General features: G+C 47.6%; 3 protein-coding genes across 8 annotated transcripts in view; all 3 read left to right on the forward strand.

Annotated features, from left to right (window-relative positions):
- LOC117891756 (probable RNA methyltransferase bin3) overlaps positions 1-6,568 on the forward strand; it is a 41,576-nt gene extending 35,008 nt beyond the window's left edge. For both annotated transcript variants that reach the window (XM_034797368.1, XM_034797367.1), the window contains exons 2-7: positions 817-2,196; positions 2,525-3,956; positions 4,022-4,220; positions 4,282-5,435; positions 5,495-5,641; positions 5,707-6,568. In XM_034797368.1, the coding sequence (XP_034653259.1) occupies positions 1,373-2,196; positions 2,525-3,956; positions 4,022-4,220; positions 4,282-5,435; positions 5,495-5,641; positions 5,707-6,501 (4,551 nt within the window). In that variant the 5' untranslated portion in view covers positions 817-1,372 and the 3' untranslated portion in view covers positions 6,502-6,568. The remainder of the gene's footprint in view (positions 1-816; positions 2,197-2,524; positions 3,957-4,021; positions 4,221-4,281; positions 5,436-5,494; positions 5,642-5,706) is intronic.
- Positions 6,569-8,166: 1,598 nt separating this feature from the next.
- Positions 8,167-19,884, forward strand: LOC117891757 (phospholipase D2). 4 transcript variants are annotated; one of them, XM_034797370.1, is made up of 9 exons: positions 8,167-8,891; positions 15,091-15,694; positions 15,754-16,255; positions 16,317-17,093; positions 17,155-18,494; positions 18,558-18,683; positions 18,738-19,075; positions 19,130-19,380; positions 19,447-19,884. In XM_034797370.1, exons 2-9 carry the CDS (start codon positions 15,198-15,200, stop codon positions 19,546-19,548), a joined length of 3,933 nt encoding a protein of 1,310 aa, XP_034653261.1. In that variant the 5' UTR covers positions 8,167-8,891; positions 15,091-15,197; the 3' UTR covers positions 19,549-19,884. The 4 variants fall into 4 exon arrangements, with proteins under 4 accessions (XP_034653261.1, XP_034653262.1, XP_034653263.1 ...); XM_034797371.1 differs by lacking the exon at positions 8,167-8,891 and adding an exon at positions 10,359-10,489; XM_034797372.1 differs by lacking the exon at positions 8,167-8,891 and adding an exon at positions 10,359-10,483.
- Positions 19,885-20,291: 407 nt separating this feature from the next.
- Positions 20,292-25,539, forward strand: part of LOC117892570 (zinc finger protein jing) — a 134,615-nt gene continuing 129,367 nt past the window's right edge. The window contains exon 1 of one of the 2 annotated variants that reach the window (XM_034798896.1): positions 20,292-20,544. Coding sequence is in view for 1 of the 2 variants with exons in the window: in XM_034798892.1 (XP_034654783.1) it covers positions 23,941-24,593 (653 nt within the window). In the remaining variant the exon portion in view is untranslated. Of the gene's footprint in view, positions 20,545-23,883; positions 24,594-25,539 lie in introns of those variants that run through there. The other variant, XM_034798892.1, reaches the window with a different exon arrangement.

Consider the following 25,539-nt stretch of genomic DNA (forward strand, 5'->3'; position numbering starts at 1 on the left):
TGCAACTTGTTTTCCACTACTACCCAGAGTTTTCCCCACCACTGCTCCTTGCTATTTGCCTGAACTGAAAAGGAAGCAACTTCTTCTTTTTGCTGTTCATTCTTCACTTGTTTTCTCTCATTTTTTATTCGTATTCTGCTGCTTGCTGCTGCTTCTCTTTCATTCTGTTGCTTCTTCAAGTTGCACGAGAATCTGTTTTCGACTGTTGGCATTTTTTGTTGGTTCTTCGTAGCTTTGGGTGGAACTTTTGGGTGGAGGGAGACAGAATGGTGTCTATGTCTGTGTCCTGGTTGCTGGTTGCAATCCCACAAAAACCGCCAAACGGTGCGGGAGGGAGGGAGGTGGCGGGGAAGGACTGACTGCTGGGAGTGGCTGCCGTTGAGGAAGAGCCTCGAGAGAAGCCTCTCAGTGCTGTCCACAATTTGCCATGTAAATATTAATGCCAGGCTAGACATGGCCCAAAAGGGATTGCAGGCAGCAGGGAGTAGAGAGTTGTACCTGCTGCCAACGTTTGTACTCAATTTTTCAAAGCTCGTTTGTGTCGTTAGTTGGTTGGTTGGTTGGATGGTTGGGCTGCTTTCGGTTGCAGTGCCAGTGCCAGTCCCGGTCCCTCTTGCAGTCCCTAGTTTTCCCTCTGCCTCTGGGTTCTGGCTATGCAAATAATGAATGCAAAATGCCAGAGGGAAACCAGAGAGACGGAGCTCCAACGGCCAAGGGGAAGCCTTAACCCTAAGCTCATTGACGGAGATGTTTTTGCTAGCAATTAGATTTTTGTGCAATTAATTTTCATCAATTTTGTTTTGCCCTTCGTTGCAGGTGAATCCTTCAGATGAAATGCTGAGTGTTGAATGCAACTACCCACGAAAATGGAAAACTCCATGCAAATCGGCAACTGTGAAAGTGAAAATGGTTGAGGTGGATCCTTGACTGCAACTTGAAACTGAAATACTCAAAAGAGACAAAAAACAGAAGTGCAATCAATTAAATAAATAGGAAATGAGATTATGTGAAATTAGACAAAGAAATAAGAAGAAAATACACTTAAAATAATTGTGAATCTATTAACAATATGAAAACTAAGATATCCACATAGAAATTATCTATAAAATGTATAGAAAAAGTGTTAAAAACAATGAAATATTCTAGAATTTCGATATACAACAATTAAAAAATCAAAGTTATTGCGGGATTAGCGAAATAAAATCCGACTTAAATTAAATATCAAACATTAAAATTAAATTAAAATTTTATAAAAGAAAACCCATTTAAAACATTTAAAAATATTTTTAAAACTCATAAAAAGTGAAAGAAATATAAAATAAAATCCCGATTGAAAAGGGATAACCAATGTCAGAAGTTTCCCATTGAAACGATGGATAAAAGGCTCAGCGATAGTCCCGGAGATTGTCGCGTAACCAGATCCAGCATGACGCCCACCCTCCGCTTGGAGCACAGTCCTCGGCGACAGCAACAGCAGCAGCAGCAGAACCACCACAATCATCACCATCAGCAACCACATGAACAACAGAAACCAGAGTGTAGTGGCAGTGGCGGTGGCACAGTGGCCACATCTGCAACATCAACAGCGAAATCCAAATCCAAATCCCCCACACCTCCCACCAAATCCCAAACGGGGGCAGGAGCCCCCCAGCAGCAACAGCAGCAGCAGCATCATCAGTTCCGTGCCCCGCAGCAGCAGCAGGGACCGAAGAACAAGAACAAGGCCTGGAGCAAACGGGGCCACAACAAGACAAGCGGCAAACACAGTGCCAGCGCCTGTGTCGGCATTGCTCAGTCGCATCCCAATGGCAGCAGTGGAGCAAGTGGCGGCGTCGGCCTGGCCGGTACGCAACCTCCGGCTGTGGGTGGCGGCGGACAGCTGCCCACTGTGGCGGCGGCCCACAAGGCCGATCTGGAGAATATACAGAATATCAAGAATCAAATATCCGGTAATGTGAACCATCATGGCGGTGGCGGCGGCGGTTCGGCCGCCCATCATGGTGGATCGCATCATGGCGGCGGCACTGGCGGCAGCGGCGGTGGCGGGGGACACCATCATCACCACAATACGCGACTGGCGCAGATTGCCGCCGGCACGGTGGGTGTTGGCGGTGGCAATGGCATCTCTATTGGAGCGATGGACAAGCACGGACTAAAGTCACAGCAGCAGCTCTACAAGAAAATGCTGGCACACAGGTTAGTGGCGTTACGTTTCGTAACGGTATTCGGAAGTCGTCGAAATGGAGAGCATCCGATGGGGGTGAACTTGTACCGGTATGACACTTGCTTAAAGTTTTTAGTGAGTCGGATTTGGTGAATAATTAAATTGTGTTACATCAACCAATTGGCGGAGAAAAGAGCTTCTGCAGTGAAGCAAAGTGGCAAAGAAAATCAATAAATAATTAAGCGAGTGTCATACGGGTACACGTGAATTCCCTCAATCCAACGGAATTTCATTCCATTCCATTCCTTTGCTCATTCCATTCCCTTTTGCTCATTCCATTCCTTTTGCTTTACTCCTCAGGGGCCATCATCATCATGTGCTGTGCGCCGGAAACAATGCCAATCACACGTGCTGCCTGGTCACCGGATGCAATGGCACCAGCGGCGGCGGAGGAGGAGGCGGTGCGGCAGGTGGTAACAGTGGACTCAATGCCACGGGTGGTGGCGTCAATTCCTGCAAGGATGCTCAGAGTAACAAGGACACCAGCTCTCTCAGCGGAAACAGCAACATCTCGGGCAGTGCAGCAGCTGCCGCAGCGGCGGCCAATGCCGTGCACTACTGCTGCGGAAGATCCAAGTTCTTCCTGCCGGAGAAGCGGCTGCGGAAGGAGGTGATTGTGCCGCCCACCAAGTTCCTGCTGGGCGGCAATATCTCGGATCCCCTCAACCTCAACTCGCTGCAGCACGAGAACACCTCGAATGCTTCGAGCAGCAACAACACGCCGGCGACGACGCCGCGCCAGTCGCCGATTACGACGCCCCCGAAGGTGGAGGTCATCATACCGCCCAACATCCATGACCCGCTGCATCTGCTCGATCCCGTCGACTCGATGGAGTACGAGAAGCAGCTGACGTCGCCGATGAAGCGGGGCGGCATGCTGACGCGTGGCAGCCACCTGAAGTTGCAGGCACAGCCGCAGGCCCACCACCGCCAGCACAGGCCACGGAAGAACCGCAAGCGGAGACGTTTCGACTCAAACAACACCTCGCATGCAGGCGACGATGGGGGCGAGGGCAGCGAAACGCTTTCCGTTTCCTTGGATGATGCGGGGACCTCCTCCTCGGCTGCGTCCCCAGTGGCGCCACTCAATGCCGCTGGCTCTGCCGCAGCTGCGTCCATCAGTTTGCTGCTGAGCGAAGCCGCCGCACCGGCATCCGCATCGGGCGGAACAGCGGAAATGGGCCAGCAGCAGGCGCATGTGCGCTCTCCACAGGCCCTTACCATGGCGACGGCAGAGATGACGGCACCCACGCTCACAGAGGCGGCTGTTCCGGCAACGGAACAAATGGAATGCAACATGAGTCTGCTCTCATCGCCGACAGCGCCGCCGGCTGCATCGTCGTCACCGCAGCAGCAGCAACATCAGCAACAGCAGCAGCAGCAGCAGCAGCAACAAAAACAACAACAGCAGCAGCAGCAACATGTGTCCATTGCAGTGTCCGAGGGCGCTGCGACAGCGGCTGCCCCCACAGAACTGCTGCTGAGTGCAGCAACATCTGCGTCGACCTCGGCAGCAGCCCTGGCTGTGGCCTCGACACTGGCCGAGAGGCGGGCACAGGCCAGCCGGGATTTGCGCCTGGATTTAAGCAGCACGTGCTACGGCGTCGGCGGCACAGGTCTCAGCTTTGGCAGCAGCAGCGCGGCCAGCGTGGGCAGTGGTAGCGGCAGCGGCGGAGGCGGCGGCGGCAGGAAGAGGAAAATCAGCGAAAGCAACAACTCTCAAAAGAGCAAGGTAAGAGGAGAATCTCTCGGGATGGACGCATATCTAAAGAAGTTTTTTCTTTTCATTTTTTACAGAAATTCCATCGTCACGATGGCATGGACAAGATCGTGAGCCCGGTGGTGCCACAGCCTGGAGCATGGAAGCGTCCGCCACGTTTGCTGCAGCCCAGCGGGGCACGGAAACCAAACACGCGACGATCCACGTCCTTCAGCGAGACGGAAGTGCTCAGCCCCATAGAGGAGCAGCCGCCCAGACAGTTGCCACTCATCGAAGGTAAGTCGCAGCCTCAACCCTCTTAATCCTCTAATTAAACCCGATTTCCGCTTGCTTACAGTGAACATCCCACGCGATGATACGCCAGATTTGTCGGAGCAGGGCCTGGGCAGCCCGCTGAGCACCACATCGGCAGCCACGTCGCATACAGCCGGGGAGCAGGATTCCCTGCTGCCGGACACGGCCACCACGGCCAGCAGCGGCAGCGAAATGGAGACAGCAGCAGCAGCAGCGGGGCTGCTGGTGCAGCCGAAGCTGGAGGAGCCCACGCTGATGCTGGAGCCGGCGCTGATACCGCCGCTCCATAAGCTGCCCAAGTTCCGGGCGGATGGGGTGAAGTATCGCTATGGCAACTTTGACCGCTACGTGGACTTCCGGCAGCTGAACGAGTTCCGGGACGTGCGGCTGCAGGTGTTCCAGCGGCATGTGGAGCTCTTCCAGAACAAGGACATCCTGGACATTGGCTGCAACGTCGGCCACATGACCATCACGGTGGCCCGCCATCTGGCGCCAAAGACCATTCTCGGCATCGACATCGATCGGGAGCTAGTGGGACGCGCGCGGCGGAATCTGTCCATCTTTGTGCGCATACCCAAGGAGGAGAAGGTGAAGGTGGAGGTGAAGCAGGAGCCGACGGCGGGGCAGCTGGTAAAGAGCGAACCCATGGACGAGGAGGAAGCGGCCGGGAGTCTGCACAAGAAAACGCGACGCGGCAAGAAGCGACGAAAGGCGCAGCAGGATCAGCAGCTGCTGCTCCATCCGCAACACCATCACCACCACCACCAACATCACCATCATCACCACCATAATCATCAGAATCAGGAGCAGCTGCAGCAGCAGCACAAATTGGATGCACTGCTGGTGAAGCCGCACGAATTCTTTCCCATCTCATTTCCGCTGACGTACGGCGGCATGCCGCAACTGCCGCCGCCGGCGGGAAAATCCCCGAACCTCTCGAACAAGAATCAGTTCCCGGCGAACGTCTTCTTCCGGCAAACGAACTATGTGCTCAAGGACGAGTCGTTGATGGCCAACGATACGCAACAATACGATCTCATTCTGTGTCTCTCCGTGACCAAGTGGATGCACCTGAACTTTGGCGACGCTGGCCTCAAGCTGGCCTTCAAGCGAATGTTCAACCAGCTGCGGCCCGGGGGCAAGCTCATTTTGGAGGCCCAGAACTGGGCCAGCTACAAGAAGAAGAAGAATCTGACGGTAAGTCGGGAGTCAACTAAGAAAAGGATCCCCAAATTAATCTCTTCTCTCCCTTGCAGCCGGAGATTTACAACAATTACAAGCAAATCGAATTCTTTCCGAATAAATTCCACGAGTATTTGCTCAGCTCCGAGGTGGGATTCAGTCACAGCTACACCTTGGGCGTGCCCAGGCACATGAACAAGGGCTTTTGTCGACCCATTCAGGTGAGTTTTGCCACAATCCTCCACCCCATCGATTACTAACCCGCATTTTCCACTGGTTTTTGCAGCTGTACGCCAAAGGCGATTACACACCGAATCATGTCCGATGGAGCGATGCCTATTATCCGCAGACGCCGTACGAGGCATATCGTGGCATTTATGCCACCTTGCCGGCGCATCGCATGGGCGGCGGAGGCAGCAGTGCCGGTGGCAGCCACAGCGGGCACGCGCCGCTGCTGCACATGAGCAGCTCGAGTCGGTCGCAGAACTACGATACGCCGCACTATGCGGGCAGCGCCTCGGGGTCGGCCAGCCTGCGGCAGACGCCGCGCTACCAGCCCACCTACAATCCCCTGGAGACGGACTCCTACCAGCCCAGCTACGACATGGAGTCGTATGGCGGCAACCACATGTACGTGTTCGCCTCGCCGCTCTACCAGACGGTCTGGTCGCCACCGGCCTCGCTGCGCAAGAGCTCCTCGCACACGCCCGTCTTTGGCAGCGTGCGGGAGGCGGAGCTGGACGGTGACAGCAGCATCGGTGGTGGCGGCAGCGGCGGTGGCAGCTACCACAGGCACGTCTATCCTCCAAACGATGACACCTGCTCTCCCAACGCCAACTCTGGCAATGCGTTCAACTCGATTCGCGATGCGGACACAGACGACTCGAATCAGCTGCCCAGCGGCAGTCGGCCACATGTGTATGCCACCAATTGTGGCGAGAGCTCCTCGTCGCCGCAGGTGAACCATCACGAGGCCACCGCCGAGTTTGTCGAGGATGGCCTCATGGATGATGAGCAGAAGACGCAGGTTGCCGGCAGCACGCCCACCACTGCCTACCACAGTGATCTATCGGATGCCTGAGCGGGCAGGGTCGGCTCAAAGACGGCTCGAAAGAAAGAGAGGAAAGAAAAATGTGTCAAAAACAAAACAAAAAGGGAAAAACGTATAAAAAAGCAAAAGAGAAATGCAGAAATTTTTGCAAACAAAACAAACAAAAATATGTAACCGTAAACGAGACGCTTATGATTTTTTTTGTACGTATACATATAAAAAATATATATATATGGTAGTAGTAAATAAACGCATCTATATATATTTTTATATATTGTAATTTAAAGATATATACCATATAATAATATATGTATACCGATATACAGATGAATGTGTTTATAGGTGTATTTTGTAGATTAGCTAACGATTTTTGCTAGAATGCTTTATGGTCAAATGCTGCTTTGATCCTTGTTGGCGCGGTGTGGTTCTTTCATGTACAATTATAGTTTAAACGCAGACACAACACAAACACACAACACACACACACACAACAAGCTGTAGCTTTAAATAGTGCTATACAAAAATGCTTAGAGAATATCCGTATCTGTATCTGTATTATAGCAACGGAGAAAGAATGTCAAGGAAACTCGCTGCAAAATTCAACTATTTTTGATCAACAATTTTTGGCAAATGCAAAGAAACAAAGCGAATGTGAAAACCATAGAGAGTACCATATACGATATAATAATATAATGTGTATCATAAATTCTGTGGCAAAAGCAAACAAAATACAATACAATACTTACAATATATGATAATGATATATGATGATTGGTTATATTAAGTTGTGTAAATTAAAGCAAAGAAGTGAGGATATGCTTAGGCCAGAATTAAGAGTTAGTTGTACGTATTAGGCGCAGGGTTACCGCTTAGCAGCATGTTTAGCATTAAAGTCTCCTTCAGCAATAGTAGGCGTGTTGTTGTTGCATCATTGAACAGCAATAAATAATTGTATTGTATGTTCCCATGTAGATACATTTGTATTGTATGTATATTCCCCCCCAAAATGTGGTATCCTCTACCCTATTTCCCACCTGCCAGAGAGCGCGGTGATTTGTGGGGAGAACAACATGTTTTTATCTATGCTGTGTTTTTAAAACATTTTTTGTAGGTTTTTTTTCTGAGAAAATGAACACATTTATAAATTATATATATAAAAGAATTAAAAGATATATATAAATATACATATAGAAATAAATTTGCAATTATATGAAGAACATTTTTGAGAGGAGTTGTTTTTTCTATGGAGTTGTGGAACTTTGGAGATTTTTGAAATGAAGAAAAATCGCTTCAGGCCACAATGAATGAAAACCCGTTTATATATCTTTAGATTATAGTTAAAAGATCTCGCTAAAAACGTATGGTTTTGGTATCTGTCAACTCCAAAGCTGTGCCTTTTCAGGAACTGTTCTACTTTTAACATCATCGAAACATTTTGAACTTCAACGTTTCGTTCAGAGAAAACCAGTTTGAGCTCCGCTAGATCAGCTGTTGGGTTTCTCTCTTTTCTGCTTTCCAGTCACACGCTCATTCACTCACTCCACTCATTCCGTGTGTCGCGAGAGCGAGATCTCGCTCATTGGTTTGAGCGTAATTTCGTTTGGTTTGAGTGCAAGAGAGAGATGCACAACTGTCGAACGTCACTTGAGCAGCAGACAAAAAAAACCTTGCGCGAGCCACAGTGGAGAAGGAGGGCGCTGGCTTCAATTAAAAGAAAGTTTAATCAGTGCAATAAATAAGAACATAATTCAAGTGAATTGAAATCAAAGTGTGTTGGTGCAGCAGTGGGTGCAAAACGTGCTAGAAAATCTCTTTAGTTTGCCTCTGCTTTGTGTCACATTCACTCTCTGGCTTGCTGACTCTCTCTTTTACTCGCGCGTTCGTTGGCTGCCTTCCAGTGAGAGAGACGCTCACTCTCCCTCTCTCATCATCGATCCGTGCCTATCTGCAATATTTTGACGTTCGCCTGGCTTTTGCTCCATCAAAATTTTGCAAAACGTTGGCGCTGTGTGCTGTCGCTGCGGCGCAACAAGTTTTCAAGTTTCTCGAGAAGGTCTCCGTCTCCCCACTTAAGCAACAACATCAGCAATAGCAACAGCGTACAAAGTGTGGCAGATCTCGTTCGGTTGTCCGCAAGTCCGTGTATCCGTGTGCGCGAGTGCGATTAATTAACAACATTTTAATATTATTTAAATTGATTTTGGAGCCTCAATTGTATTGCTCTTGCGACACCAATTAGTAACGGGGAATAAGCGAGGCACTCATCTGACCCACTCAGTTAGTGCAAGTGTGTGCGTGTGTGTGTGAGTTTATGTTGTGAAATCCCCGCAGAGTGAATCACAATAAATAACTGTACCCAAAGGACAGAAGGAACAAAAAACTACAACAACTGGATCTTCAGTTTGCAACAAAAACGCTGTGTAAGTATCAATAATAAACAGTTTTGGGGCATAAGAAAAGTGTGCAAGTGGATATCGATAGCAATAAAGGGGAACAGTTCGGTAGAATTATGGCACGTACACATGTACATACATACATCTGATTCCAGAGTTTTACTTTCATTGGAATAGACATTGATAGACTTGAATGGAAGCCCAGCTATTTATTTGGAAAAGAATATCTTATTCCATAAACTTTTCCACTGCAAAATGTGTGTGCTGAACGGAATGGCAAGCTGCAATAGCTCAATGCCGATATCTATCCCCTAGAACTGCCACTCAAATTTACATAACAGGCAGGTATAGAACAGAGTCCAGCCGGGCAGCCTGGGGCGTGTGCCTCATGCCTGCAATGCTCGTACTCGTGTATCCAACGCCAGGCGGCGTCTATAGTCATTTATCTTATCTAACCCGAAGGTTGGGCCCCCCAACTTATTGTTGTGTGGAATTCTGATTTCAGACACTGTTTTGTGTGAACCTTTTGAACTGGAAATGCAAATGTCTGAAAATATGAGCATTAGTTGGCTTTTGTCTGGACAGCTAACGCCAGCCAGAGGGGTCAGAGAGGGGCAGCCATCAGATCGTTAAGAAATTTTCAGTGGAAGCTGCCAGTGATTGAAAAGTGCTAAAGGGCGGCTATTAAAGGGGGGCAAACTTCACCATTAATTTCCCATAAATACATCATATATTGTTTTAGCCTTATCCACAAAGCTTTTGTTCGATATCTATATGTATGTAAGTGGGTGTGTCAATCAATTATATCGTTGACATTTAGCCATTCCACGTTGGTTAATCTAATCAATGGCATAATTGTAATTGGCTTTGTTTGGTTTTCATGCCTCAGTGGGGCCTGAATAATGAATGCTGATTACAGCAATTGCAAAGCTCTCGTTGTAAAAGTTTCCAGTGATAAGATAGAGCTCAACATATTGCGGACGGAGTCTTTCCAATTGTGTTTCATTGGGACTCATAATGAGTCATGGAGGAAACTATTTCCCAGTTGATCAGCAATTTCTACACACCAACAAAAGGTTTATGAACCCCACACACGAAGCTCTGGCAGAACTCGAAAGCTCTTTGCTCAGCGTAAACAATCCGCCGCAAACTCGTTTCTTTGCGGATCGTGTGACCTTGTAGACAGTCCATACATACCATACCCCAAGCAGACCCTGTTTTGGGTTTTGTATATCCATTAGCTATGTAATTTTCAAATTGCAAGAGACAACTATCGCATTTCCAATGAAATTGTGTACGAAAGCTTTTCCAGCTGTTTTTGAACTTCGCAGTTGTTGGCCAGACACGAAACCAATTACTCCACGCTCTCGCTCTCTCTGTCTTTCGCTGACACTCTCTAAGCTTGCGGCAATTGCGCGCTCACCTTAACCGTTAACCGTTTCGAGCTTTCGGCCAGGTGTACGCAGTTTAGTTAATATTATTAAGTAAAGTGACGGCAACATTGTCGCAACGGTTTGCTCAATCGCGCGCGTGCACCTCTTACAGATCGCTGATCGCTGTGGGCGAGCAAGAGTGTGGAGTGTCTGCAGAGAGCTTTCGGCGGGGGGGCTCGAGCGTATGTCAGTGTCAGTGTTACGGTTTTTTGTACCTGTATGAGTGTGTGCGTGCGAGGTGTCTTCATTTCTTGTTCTTTCGCTTTTGTCGCAGTAGCGTGGCAGTATATCTCTCGCTCTCTCTCTTTCTTTCTTTAATGCGACGTCGCGCTAAATACTGTTCTGCAATTTCCGTTAGTCGGCAGTGGCAAAATGTAAACAAAGAGACAGAGAGCGAGAGAGAGAGAGAGACAGATAGGAAGAGCAAGAGATTTATCAGCCAAGAACGTGGTTAATCCAATAAAATCGAAATATCTGTGTGAAGAAGTGCAGCATTGATGTGAATCTCTGAGATACAATCAACAGTTGGGGGAAATATGTGCCAAAACTCAATTGCAATTACAATTACAATTACTGCCACATTTTATGGCCTGCTTTGATCAACTCAACGCACCCCCACTCCACCGCCTCCTCTTGCTTCCAGCTAAACTTTTGGCCGAGAGTGAAAAATATGAAAATAAAATCCATAGACACATTGTGCCACAGTGTGTGTGTGTGCGTGTGTTGTGCAAAATTTTTATGAGCTGGAAGCCCCAAAAAAAAAGAAGCAAAGCAAAAGATACAAAGATACTTACACATAATATTCGTATCTGTGAGCACCCAAGGAAATACTGGTGTGCGTTTACGTTTTTGGTTTTTTTGTTGTTGTTCTCTACGTAAAGATAACAACAAAATATTGTGATAAAAATTCAATTAATTCATTTTCAACGCTGACAGTCGCCCACAAAAAGATAAGATAGAGCCGCAAGAAATTGCAGTGCATAAAAATGAAATAAAACAAAGCAAAGTGTAGACAAAAGGAGTACAAATCAAAATTAAAAACTAAATCAAATATTATTAAACATAAATAAAAAGTTTAAAACAAAGAAAGATAAGCAGAAAAGTGAATTACAGTAAATAAATAAAATCGTGAAACAATAAATAAATAAAATGTGAATCCATAAACCAAACAAAAGCTGTGCAAACTTCATTAATATTTGATTGAATAACAATGTTTATTTATTGGACAAACAATTGGCTGGCATAGAAAATTTCTCTTAATTGTTGGTTAATAGCAGAGGCCTGGGCTCTCCCCTATGGACTGCCCAGAACCACATCAATCTGTTAGTGGCTACCATTAATTAGTGTATATGAATGCAATATTAAACATTTCTGGTTTAATTAGCTGCCCCTGGGCTGAAACCAACCGAAACCGTTTACAGATGCACACCGCAAATGCAAAATGAATTGCAAACGACAGCAGAGTCAGAGCAGAGCCAGAGCAGAGGAATCAAGCCAAAAAACCGCATACCAAAAATAAAATAAAATTCAAATAAAACAAGTCTATTGATACATAAATAAATTACGCTACGCTACGCACCAAATCCCGCGATGGCCAAGTCCACGGATGTCCACCACAATGAGGAGCTGCAGCTGCAACCATCCACGGAGGCGGCGGCGGCGGTGGCGGCAAACTTGCGGCATTTGCAGGTGCGACGTCATCGCCGCAGCATCTCACAGCTGATGGCCAGCATGGGTAAAAAGATTTTACGCTAAAGATACGCTAAAGCTGCAGTGACATAATTCTACCAAACCCGCAAGAGATGTAAAGATGGAGATAGAAAAAACAGAGATACACAGAGACAGTCTTAGATCACTCAGGTCTTTGGCTGAGGAGTGTCTAGGTATGGGCGCATGGCTGTATTTATAAGATTCTGCGTCATCCGCGGAGTGTGTTCAGCATGAGATAAGATTGAACCAGTTTGCTTTTCAGACACACGGCTGCACGGCTCTTATATAACTGGTTTTATTCTTCTTGATTTTGTGTGTTGTGAAAGTGAAACCAGAGGGTGACACGTTGGGTGGTGTGTTGTCTCTTAATTGCTAGAACTAGCTAGCACCCACACCCCCTTTTAGTGCCTTCGAGTGGCATTTCCTTTTGGCTTATGTAAGCCACCCGAAACCCTCTGAAGTTGCGTGTTGGTGCCAGCCTAACGGTGCCCCATTAGTCACTGATTCATAGCCGCACATTGAAAATTCATGGCACGCCAAAAGGCTAGCGACCGACCCAGCACACAGCCATAACCATAAAGCCATATAGTATGTACTCTCGTATTTACGGCACTTGTGCCACCTGTTTTACATTTACACACAAATAATGCAACAGGAAGTTTCGATTTCTTTGGCATTATGTGTAGGTCAGATCAAAATAATCGTGCCACAGGGTTGAAAGACCCCAACCAGGGAGACACGGCAACGATTAAAGCCAACCACTAAACAAAGGCACTACAAATAATTACAGCACTCATATTATATTATGTGAATAAAGGGCGATTTTAAGACTCATGCAAGATCTTTTGTGGCATCAATTTATAAAATATTCTTTGGCTTTTGTAGAAATATATTTTTAAATTTAGAAATTTGAATTTATTTATTTGAATTTTTCTATTTTATTAGCGTGCCAAAATAATTATTGAACTTTCGTGTATCGTCAAAGCTGTGCACTATTTTTGGGAGAATTTTAAATATATTTCCTTGAGCTGGAGTACGCTATGCCCTTGCTCTTATCGCTGACAGAATTTTATTATCGGAATTTTACAGAAATGTTTCCATTTGGTGTCACAGAATGGGCAATTACGCAAATTACAATTTATCCACGAGGTTTTCTCATTCATTTGCTTATCAGACAAAACCCCCAAAAGTCGTACCCCAAAATATGTTCGTTTTCCTTTGTTGAATAATGTTCATTTTTGGACCTGCTGCAAAGTTCGTTTTATTATTATATTTTTTTTTTCTGTGGTTTTGGTTCTTATCGACATTTTTAGAGTCTGAAAGATTATTTGCATTGCGCGAAAATGTGTTAATAAATGGGCCAAAGATGAAAGTGAAATAGGTGTGAGGTCTTTAGGGCTGTTAAGTTTTATTGGCCACGATTGAAGCAGCTTGGAGACACAGGTTGTTCAACCTTATGCATAACACATGAATTCACGCCCATTTATATCCACAATTGAAGCTATTAATTTGGTCGAATTCTTCAGTTGGATTCCGCTTTTTATCGCCTTTCAAGACTCACCTACGAGTTCTTTTGTTTTCAATACTGAGCGCTGATAACTGAACGAACGTTGGGTTCCGATAAGCCACAATCAGCAACATTTTATGACACCTTTCCAGAGTATTTATGAACTTCCAAGAACGTCTAGCGGGCAGGGAGAAATAAGACGCAGCAAGTCCAAGAGTTTTAGGGCCATTTCCTAGCAAAGACCTTCGCACAGATAATGTCTGGAAGGTAAACCCATAAAGTCCCATACCTTTGTAGGACTTGCACTTGAAATCGATAAAAGCTGGGCAGGGTCATCCCCTGGATACATGCAGAATGGTTGGGTTGGGATGTACACCTGTTCCAAGTGCTATCTGCTAATCAAAGTACTCGACTAAATACTGATTTGTGTAGTTTATTGCTATCGCTAATAGATACCAGCACGCACTTCCTCTGTGTCCAGTGTGTGTCTGTGCGGATGTGTGCCACAAATTCCAAACGATTTGCATTTGATATATGGCTGGGGCATTCTATTCTCACCTACTGTGTAGGTACACCACAATCTATTAGCCATTTTTGCAGTGTCAATGCATGGGTTTATGGTGTACTTAGTGCTTGATAAGAGATACAGTGGTAACTGGGGCAGGTGGAAACGCTACAACTAGAGACTTTTGTGGGTCTAGGTTTAGCCCTTTCATTTGGCTATTCAACTTGCTGTAAACTTTATTGTTTATTGGCATAATATGCATGCAATTATTGCACTTTATCTACCTTCAATTGGGCATCTTTTATCTCTACGGATACAATTTTTAGAGCAGCACTAAAAAGTTTCCTTGTGGTCATGTGAGCACCCTATTTATTGTGTGTCTGTGTGGTGTAAATACTGACTAGATACAGGCACAATGCCAGGGAGTTATCAGCTTTGGAGCTACATGTTTGCATGGCCCAAAATAGACTCAAGGTTCGGGCGGAGTTCGGGTTCAAGTTCAGACACTGAAAATTACACCTGCTGGCGCGGCATGGTGGAGGGTCTGAGGCTGCTGTTTCGAATGAAGTTATCATGAAATTTAATTGTTACAATTAACACGTGCTCCAACAGATTGAAAGGTTAACGACAAACAGAAACCAGAAGTCAAGTTTAAACTCGAAAAAAGTGACCCAAAAGACTAACTTTGAAGGTGTTGAAGAGCTTTCAAACTAAATGTTACTGAGGTAGAGCTAACTACAGCGAGGATATACCCTGTGTAAGGAAAGGGTATGACATTTACTGGCAAATAAAACAAAGTAAATCTTGCGGTTGAGTCAGCGGCAGGCACTTCACTCTCCCAGCCATCGATAGGCGGTGTGTTTAGAACTTTAGTTGGAAAAACAAACTCAATTTTAACTAATTGAAAAGCAGCAACAGAAGTTGTGCAGGAGAGGCAGAGGTGGAGGTAGCTCTCGAGTGCATAAATATTTGATAAGACGCCGCAGCAATTGGCACACACTAAAGTGGCTTTTGCTTTGGTTGCTGCAACATCAGAATTGCTTCTCAAATTGTTATTTTTTCCTTTTGCAGCTGAATATCCCGCGGATGATGTTTATCGGCCCACGCACTTTGCGGGCTACGTGAATCGTGGCTACGATGACATAGACAGTTCCTATTACTTCGCCCAGTTTGAGGCCATGACGGAGGTGCGAAATGGCGCGGCACTGCCGCCGTATGCCAATGATTCGGATGCCGATGCCTCAGGCAACGAGGAGAACCGCAACGAGGAGGAGGAGGAGGAGGATGAGGAGGACGACGATCACGATCGCACGGACAACGGCACCGTGGTGGAGCATCAGAATCGCTGCCTGCCCGAGTTTCAATTCTCGCTGGTCGACTCGGAGTACGATGAGACGCTGGCGTTTCCCGACTCTGTCACCATTCTGTCGAATGTCGGGGATAAGCCGGTGCTGGTGCAGCGCAAGGAGACAACCGACGACGATGACGAGGAGTACGATGACGATGAGAACAACAGCGTCGTGATGCGCCAGGAGATACCCTTCACGAGCATCTACGGGCCGAGTGTGAAGTTCAATTCGTTTCAGCGGAAAGTCTTCATACCCGGGCGGGAGATTCATGTGCGAATTGTGGACACGGAGCGCAGCGTGACGACACATCTGCTGAATCCCAATCTGTGAGTACAAATCACACACATTTGTCCTCCATTTCTGACGAGAGTTCTATCCCCTGCAGCTACACCATTGAGCTCACCCATGGACCCTTCAAGTGGACCATCAAGCGGCGCTACAAGCACTTCAACTCGCTGCACCAGCAGCTGAGCTTCTTTCGCACCTCGCTGAACATACCCTTCCCCAGTCGCAGCCACAAGGAGAAGCGCACAACACTGAAAGCCACCGCCAGCCAGATGGCCGATGAGTCCACGCTGAAGGATCTGCCGGCGCACACCAAGCAGGTGAAGCAGACGAGCACACCGCAGAGTCAGCGCCAGCCCAATGGCCACCAGAATGGACCCTTAACCATTATCAGTCCCAGTCACAGTTCCATACTCTCGGGCCTCAATCCGCGACGCATACAAAAGAAACGCAAAAAGAAGAAAAAGAAGAAGCTGCCGCGTTTCCCCAATCGACCGGAAAGTCTGGTGACTGTGGAGAATCTGGGCGTGCGGATCAAGCAGCTGGAGGACTATCTGTACAATCTGCTAAACATTAGCTTGTATCGCTCCCATCACGAAACGGTAAGCCAGCAGCCGGGCTACCACTCGAAAGGGTCTTAAAGTTGTCTCTTCCCTCTTGCAGCTCAACTTTGTGGAGGTCTCCAATGTGTCATTTGTGCCCGGCATGGGGCTCAAGGGCAAGGAGGGCGTAATACTCAAGCGCACGGGCTCGACGCGACCGGGCCAGGCGGGCTGCAACTTTTTTGGCTGCTTCCAGAAGAACTGCTGCGTGAGGTGCAACTACTTCTGCTCGGATGTGGTCTGTGGCACGTGGCGCAATCGCTGGTTCTTCGTAAAGGAAACGTGTTTCGGCTACATACGCCCCACCGATGGCAGCATACGCGCTGTAATCCTGTTCGATCAGGGCTTCGATGTGTCCACGGGCATCTATCAGACGGGCATGAGGAAGGGTCTGCAAATACTGACCAACAATCGGCACATTGTGCTCAAGTGCTGGACCAAGCGCAAGTGCAAGGAGTGGATGCAGTATCTGAAGCACACCTCCAACTCGTACGCGCGCGACTTTACGCTGCCCAATCCGCACATGTCCTACGCACCGATGCGCGCCAATACGCAGGCCTCGTGGTACGTGGACGGTGCCCAGTACATGTCCGCCGTTGCCGATGGCCTCGAAGCGGCCAGCGAAGAGATTTACATTGCCGACTGGTGGCTCAGCCCCGAGATTTACATGAAGCGACCGGCGCTGGATGGGGACTACTGGCGACTGGACAAGATTCTGCTGCGCAAGGCCGAGCAGGGTGTGCGCGTGTTTGTGCTGCTCTACAAGGAGGTGGAAATGGCGCTGGGCATCAATAGTTACTACAGCAAGTCCACGCTGGCCAAGCATGACAACATCAAGGTGCAGTATGAACACAGAATAACCTTTGAGGCATTATTTAATCTTTGTTCTCTTTGCTTAGGTCATGCGGCATCCGGATCATGCACGGGGCGGCATTCTCCTCTGGGCGCATCACGAGAAGATTGTGGTGATTGATCAGACGTACGCGTTCATTGGTGGCATTGATCTGTGCTATGGCCGCTGGGACGATCATCATCATCGTCTCACAGATCTGGGCAGCATTTCCACGGCCTCGGTGTCGGGCAGCACGCGTCGCACGCCCAGCTACTTCAACAAGGACGATGTGGACTCGGCCTTTGGTTCGCGCAAGTCCTCGCGGAATGCGCACTACGAGACGCCGCCCAAGGCGGGCCGAGCTACCACACCGGAAACGCTAGAGGAGCCACAACCAGCGCCAGCTGGCAACAACCTGGAGCTGCGGGTACTCAAGCCAGGGGATCGATTGTTGATACCCGCCATGCTGTCGCCAGGCGAGGATCCCGATGAGAACACAGCCCTGGAGGGAATGAAGCTGAACACGCCCGAAATGGAGCGTAAGAACATGCTCGATCGGCTGAAGAACAACGCGATGAAGGGTGCGCGCATGGGCAAGGATTTTATGCATCGTTTGACAGCCAATGAGTCGGCACTGGATGGCAGCAAGGAGAACGAACTGGAGGCAGAGGGTGGCGGTGGCATCTACAGCATAGACACTGTGGATGCCAGCAACATGGAACCCGACATGACCATGGCCTCGTCCTCTGCCACAGCTAATGCCACAGCCACGCTAACAGCCACAGGAGCAGCCACAGGGACGGGGACCGCACCCGACAACGCCAACTCCACGCAAATACTCAGCGAGTTCTATGGCCAGGCCAAGTACTGGTTCGGCAAGGACTACTCCAACTTCATACTCAAGGACTGGATGAACCTCAACTCGCCGTTTGTGGACATCATCGATCGCACGACGACTCCGCGCATGCCCTGGCACGATGTCGGCATGTGCGTGGTGGGTGCTTCGGCGCGGGATGTGGCCCGCCACTTTATACAGCGCTGGAACGCCATGAAGCTGGAGAAGCTGCGCGACAACTCACGCTTTCCCTACCTCATGCCCAAGAGCTACCATCAGATACGCCTCAACTCGCAGCTGCAACAGCTGCAGCAGCGTCGTCAGCAGCGTGTCACGTGCCAGCTGCTGCGCAGCGTCTCCGCCTGGAGTTGTGGCTTCATCGAGGCCGATCTGGTGGAGCAGAGCATACACGATGCGTACATCCAAACGATCACCAAAGCGCAGCATTATGTGTACATTGAGAATCAGTTCTTTATAACCATGCAGCTGGGCATGGGCGTGCCGGGGGCCTACAACAATGTGAGGAATCAGATTGGCGAGACACTCTTTAAGCGCATTGTGCGAGCTCATAAGTAAGTGGGGGAGCAAGTCGTCGAATGTCAACAGTTCTGTAAAGCTTCTTCCCTTCTTTACAGGGAACGCAAACCCTTTCGTGTTTATGTGATAATGCCACTGCTGCCTGGCTTCGAGGGCGATGTGGGTGGCAGCACGGGCATCGCAGTCAGGGCCATCACCCACTGGAACTATGCCTCCATTTCCAGGTGAATATTGCTTACATTTCTAGCTCCATAGTTGCTGAAACTCTTTCGTTTTAGGGGACGCACTGCCATACTGACACGCCTGCAGGAGGCTGGCATTTCGGAGCCGCACAATTACATCTCATTCCACAGTCTACGCAATCATTCCTTCCTGAACAACACCCCCTGCTCAGAGCTGATTTATGTGCATTCCAAGCTGCTCATTGCCGACGATCGTGTGGTCATCTGTGGCTCTGCGAACATCAACGACCGCTCGATGATCGGCAAGCGCGACTCGGAGATTGCGGCCATCATTATGGACGAGGAGTTCGAGGATGGCCGCATGAATGGCAAGAAGTATCCGAGTGGCATCTTTGCCGGTCGTCTGCGAAAGTATCTCTTCAAGGAGCATTTAGGTGGGTTGTGCCAGAGGCTTCTTCTGACTGTTAACTAACTTTCTGTCTTTGCAGGCCTGCTGGCGGGCGAGAGCGAGAGCTCGGCGCGCTCTGACCTGGACATCAGTGATCCCATTTGCGACAAGTTCTGGCACGGCACCTGGCGACAGATCTCCACGCGAAACACGGAGATCTACGACGAGGTGTTCAAGTGCATTCCCACGGACTTTGTCAAGACATTCGCCAGTCTGCGCAAGTACCAGGAGGAGCCGCCGCTCTGCAAGACCGATCCAGAGCAGGCCGCCAATCGGGCCGAGGAAATTCAGGTAAAACCAAACGCAGATCCCACGCCGATCCTCGACTTGTATCTAATTTGTGTCTGTGCTTTGTAGGGCTTTCTGGTCGACCTGCCATTGGAGTTCCTCAACAAGGAGGTGCTCACACCGCCGGGCGCCAGCAAGGAGGGCGTTCTACCTACCTCTGTTTGGACATAGTCCCTGCCAAAAGTCTCCAAGACGCCAACTAGTTCGTAGTCCCCCGTAGTGTATAGCGCTTAACCCACTCCCCACCAAAATGCGTTGTTTGCCAAGTCATAAATTGTTTTAATTTAGATCTAGATCTGGTAGATCTACTACTACCTTTAGATTGTACGATTTGCCCCTAGGATACCTCGTAGCTAATTTATTATTTTAAACTGTTCGTCCTGGTACACTAGAGATCCTATTTGTTATCTACCTATCTACCTACTCCCTTTTTTTATAATGTTTAAACAGTATTTTAGACAATTTAAAGCGCTAATGTTTTTTATTAAAGTGATATATGGATTGAAAGTAGATGAGAAAGATGTGATTTATAAATGTGTCCGGAATTGGGGAGGACTTTTGAATTGCACTTGTAATAGAGTGGTATTTTGGGAGGCGGGTTACCAAATTTGGTTGTCTTAGCTCTAATAGTCTCCGATATATAAGTGTTTTCCCAAAGCATTCCCATGATCGGGCTATGTTTTCTACATTTTATACATGCATACATTCTACATACATCTTACACGACATTTAGTTTGCTTTCTTACAAAAGCTGACAGGCATGAGTGAGCTCGCGCCAAGATTACAATGCAATGGGATCTGGCAGAGAGAATTTCCCTGACCTAGCAACAGGAGAGAATTCCCATTTTTTGGCTGTTTCTAGATTTTGCAAAGTGCCAAACTTGACAACACTAACTGCATTATTTCGCGTTCTCTTGGTTCACTTCGTAATCGTGTAATCGTAAATTGTGTAAAAACATCGCGAATATGTGAAAAGTGCAATGGAAAAATTAAATTAATTAGTGTTTTAGTAAAAATCATTATTATTGTAGTGCAAGTGCTTGTGTAACGCCACAAAACAGTGCAAATATAATGTGCATACATGTGAAGTCAACTTTTTGCCGCAAATTTGTGTTCCTGTTCCCGCCGTTTTTCACCACTTGCAGATAGAGACGTTTAGTACTAAAGGTAGGCTATTTCATTGATTTAAATGTTAGTTAATCATATTACTAAATACAAGAATGCACCGCTATTTATGCAGAATTGTAGAAAATTGCCAATAAGAACAAAATCATGGTGCAAATACACAAACAAGTTCAGATTCCACAAGTAAACACACACACACAAGCATGCATGGCACCAAAATGCGCGCTCTTCTCTTTGGATCGCTCATTTTTTGCATTCTCACTCTCTTTCGGTTGCATCACATCACAATAACTTTGCGTGCAAAGTCAAACACAGACGCTACACACAGAGAGACATAATAAAAGCACGTGTTGTCTTTGATTTTTGTGTTACTTCTTTGTTGCTCTTTCTCATGACCAGTTTTTTGTGTTTGCGCTCATGACGTTATTTGAGTGGGATTTTGTGTGAGGGAGAAGGAGAGCAATCAGCAGAAACAAAGTCAAATTTTGTGCTCTTTGTGTTTCGAGTAAATACTCTGTCTGTGTAGCTGACCCGTGGAAAAACGATCAAGAACATTAGCTCTAATGATTTGTTTAAGTGGATTTGTTTGTTTAAGCAACAACAAAAAGTGCGAATAATCTTTGAAAATTTCTTTTGTTTGGCTTTGCTTTTCTCTCTCTCACCCGCTTTGTCATAATTTCATTGCTTGTCTGATAACAGTTAATGTACATAAACACTCGAAATGTGTATGTGCATATTTTCTTATTCGCTCTCTCTTTATTTTGTTTTCTTCGTTCGTATTATTATTTTCTTCTTCTTTTTGGACTGACATTGGCTCTTCTCTGGCAGTGCTGGCACTTCTTGGTGCAGCATAATGAGCGGGAATTTAGCGGTAAAAAGCTGACAATATTTGTTCCCGTTAGATGTATTTTCAGCGGATTATTGTTTGGGGGAAAAAGCGAAATTGTCATCACTACTTATGTATTTCTGTGTTTACTCTTTCGTTTTCGGTGTGGGCCGCTTGGCTGTTGGTTTTGCTTCGACGTCCGTCTCGCTGCCTGAACTGCAATCAAAATCAAAGCGTGGGCTTTATAACAATTAACTAAATTAGCTTTAGTAGCTCTTGGCATAATGGGGTTGGTGTGATTGTCATTGGAGGAGGCTCGAAACATTCATATTTCCGCACCCCTCCGAAATGCCCACTGTTGTTCGGATATGCACACCACTCCACCTACCCCCCGCACATGATTCGGTTGACTAAACGTTATGTTCTCCCCCCTCCACACTGTGGCAACCAACCGGTTTGTGATCTTTACTGGAACCGTTTTACTACTTTTACCATTTATTTTTGTCGAACTATTCTTTTCGCTCTGCTCTTCCATTAGTTCCCACACATATCAACAGGTAGTGCTGTTGCACAGTGGGTGCAGCGGGTGTGTCGTGTCGTGAGAAGTGTGCGTGAACTTACCACCTACTCGCGGACACATGGACACGGACTACCAAATGTTGAACTTCCCCCCAGAAGTTCACACACATCTAAGCACACATCCACAGAGTACACACACACGCAGCACTACACGCGATATGTCTGTGGCGCAACAACCGGCCCCACAGTTTGGAGTGTGTTGCAAGGGAAGGGAACGGGGAAGGGGAACGGCAAACCTGCTGCCGCTGCACAGAAATCAAAAGTGAACATCGCGTCGCTTGCACATTGCCTTCCCCACCGCCCTGCCCCACTACCCCACCGCACACCACCCTCAGCCCTAGTGGGGCGCCAAACGAAGAGTCAAAAGCAACAGAAAGAGCACGAAACGCAGTTCGTTGCCTTCGGTTTGGTCGTTCGCGTTCCGCTCGTTCTTTCGTTTCGTTTCTTGTGGCTCGTATCTTGATTTCTGCCCGGTTCTAGTTGGCTAAAGCCGCTCGTGTGGGGCTCGTGTTGGGGCTCGTTGCAGCTCGGTCTGGCTCTCGGTTGGGGCTCGGCTGGCGCTCGGTTGCGGTCGTCTCCCACTCCAGTTAGTCGGCAGCAGGCAGAGCATGAGGCAGGCACCGCGCAGCTTTTTTGTCCCGTTTGTTGCCACAGATCGCAGTTTTGTTCGCAAGCGTTTTGTTTTGGATTCGACTCGACTCGACTCGAGATTCTGTGTTGCATGACAATTTGCGGTAATTAAAAGGAGACGAGTAAGGAGCACGCAAAGCAGGGGCGAATTATTAATAGAGCTTACGGTCAATAGCTTGTGCTCTCGCTCTCTCTCTCTCTCTCTCTCTGAAGTGATAAGAAAACCCAACAAGTTTTGTGCGTGTGTGTCAGTGTACAGTGGAATGCATTTGATTAGATTTGTTTTTGTTTGTTAAACAAATGTCTCCCCCCGCACTTCCTTTGCCAATCGGTCGCCCTGTGCATAATTTACTAAACAAAAGCAAAAGCTTAACACAATCATTTCTGCGAGAACCGGTTCATTAAATACCCGTGCATATACTCGTTTCGGCATCGACATCTACAGCAGCAGCAGCAGCAGCAAAGGCAGCAGCAACGACAGCGGCAACGGCAGCGGTAGACATCGTTTGTCGTTTTCCTTCTTTCGGTTCGGGTGTTCTTCGGTGTTTCCCTCGGTTCTTTGGGGCGTTTTCATATATTTTTTGTGCCACTCTTGCAGAATTCTACTGCGCGTGTGCACCGGAAACAAACCGACACAACGATCGACCGCCCGACGGAACGACGGTCTCCCGATCTGATCTGCCATTCACATAAAAAGCCATAAAGTCCGTTGATAAGAGAAACCCCCAAATAAATCGAATCGAAATCAAATCTTGCAACGTTTGCCAACTTTCGTAGCGGAATGCTGATTGTGTGAAATATCAATCGGGAAGGGAACGAATGTGTGTCATATCAAAGTGCAGCCAGTCAGTCAGAACGACAAAATATTCCCCCCAAATAAATATGAGAATTTAAATGAATTTCATGTGAATTTGTTGGAAAATAAATATAAATATTTGTGTGTAATTCGAGTGACCAAAGAGTGCCATCATCCGCAATGGATTCAATGTTTATGTTTATCAGAGAAATGCAGTTTTAGGCCAGACATTTGATGGGAAATAGTTGCTGAATAAAGCTGTTTTTATAGATCTCTTTTGCCCGGATTAGGGCTACGGACTGTGAGTCATGAGAGTCATTAACGAACAATCCCAAACCGAAATCAATTAGGTTTTAGTGCTGCAAATCAATCAACGAAAAACAGCAGTTAACAGCCACAAAGTAACAATAAAGAATGTGGCCTAAACACTTGAAAGGCCACAGAGGCCCACACCAAAATGGCAACTGTTGAAAGCAATTAAAAGTACGGTTACTGCAACAACAACAAAACCTGAAATAGCAGTGGCAAAAGCACACAACAACAAAAATACAAACAAAAATAAACAGAAATACAAATAGAAAACAAAGAGTGGGAAAAACGAAAGAAAATGTCAGCCTCACAGCCAAAGGATACGGCATTAAAGACTAAAGAAACAGCAGTTGCAACACCAGCAGCAGCAGCAGCAGCAGCTACAGGTCTGGCTGCAGTGCCGCCTCCGCCAACTGCCACTGCCACAAAACCAACAGCAACAGCAACAACTTTGACGGGGCGGAAAACTTTAACCTCCAGTCGAGCATTGTCATTGTTTGATCAGCTGAAAAACGGCGTCAATTTAAACAGTTTAACAATTGGCGCCACAGCAACAGCAACAGCAACGCCAACAGCCACTGCCACAGCATCCACACCCGCACTGGCACCACCCCCAGTGCCCTTGCCACACTCGAATATCGATTTGAAGCCACCGGCCAAGCCGCCCCGTCAGTTCAGCACGCCCAGCAGCATTGGCATTGTGCAGGGTACCAAAAGGGGAGCCAACGGAGATGGCACGGGTGCTGCTGCCACACAGTCATCCGCCGTGGATATAAACGCATTGCGATCTCAGCTCTATCAGGGCGCCGCAGGAAGAGCAGCGGTAGCAGCAACAGGAGGAGCCACACAAGGAGGAGCCACAGGCAGCGCAGGAGGAGCCGCAGGAGAGCGGGGAAGAGGCACAAAGAAGCGTTGCCTGGATCGATACGATTCGTCAGAGTCATCCGACAGGTGAGTGAGTGACTGAGTGAGTGACTGCTGGAGAGGTGTGTCGCCGGGTAATGCGGAAATGGTGTAAAACGTATCTGTCAGATCCAGAGGGAGGCAGATGCAATAAATCAGTGATGCATTTGTCCCAATCAGCAATCGGTGGAGTCGTGGCAACAGCATGTTCAAAGTTGTCCATAAAGATGCTAATCCCTGGCCCGTGCCAAATGTAAATATCTCGTAGATGCATTGCGCCGTCTGGGCTGTATCTGGGGGCGGCTGCCAAGACTGCGCTAAATGCGGATACATCCAAAAATAAGTATCTGCGAGTGCCAAAAGTGGCCATGCTGCAGTCAGCGATGTGCCCAAAAATAGAGACTGAAGACCCTAAGCGAAGCAGATACTCTTGCGAGCAGTTATAACCGATAACCGATTTATGCAGAATTTATCTGGCAGTTAAACGAGCGATTTGCGATACAAGATACTTGCATTTTGTAAACAGTGGGAAGCGGCACGCGCCGCAGCCACCCTCCGCTACCCGCTAATGGCCCTCCGTCATCGGATTGTTTATTTATGACTTACACACACAGAGATGCAGATACATTTGTATCTACTCGAACGGGCAAGCTTCTTGCCGCAATGCCAACTAATTTCCGCTCATTAAAAATGCGCAGCGCAACGCAGCAGCAGAAACAAAGCAGTGGATGCAGACGGGGGGGACGTGGGCGTGGGCGAATTGCAGGCATTTGTATCTGAAAGATACGCAGAACATGCGTTCATTTATCAGCCAGCTGTGGAGTGGGGAGGGGGCTGGGGCAGTAGCTGATGATTTTCAATTTATGGCGTGTGGGCGTGAGAGGCCTCAGTGCGGCTTCCTGGCTGCACACACACACAGATACAGATACAGACACAGATGCATAATCCCAATCGCAATCCCACACTATCCCAAATGCATCTTATGGCAATCAAA

The sequence above is a fragment of the Drosophila subobscura genome, chromosome E (assembly GCF_008121235.1).
Source record: "Drosophila subobscura isolate 14011-0131.10 chromosome E, UCBerk_Dsub_1.0, whole genome shotgun sequence".
NCBI lineage: Eukaryota > Metazoa > Arthropoda > Insecta > Diptera > Drosophilidae > Drosophila > Drosophila subobscura.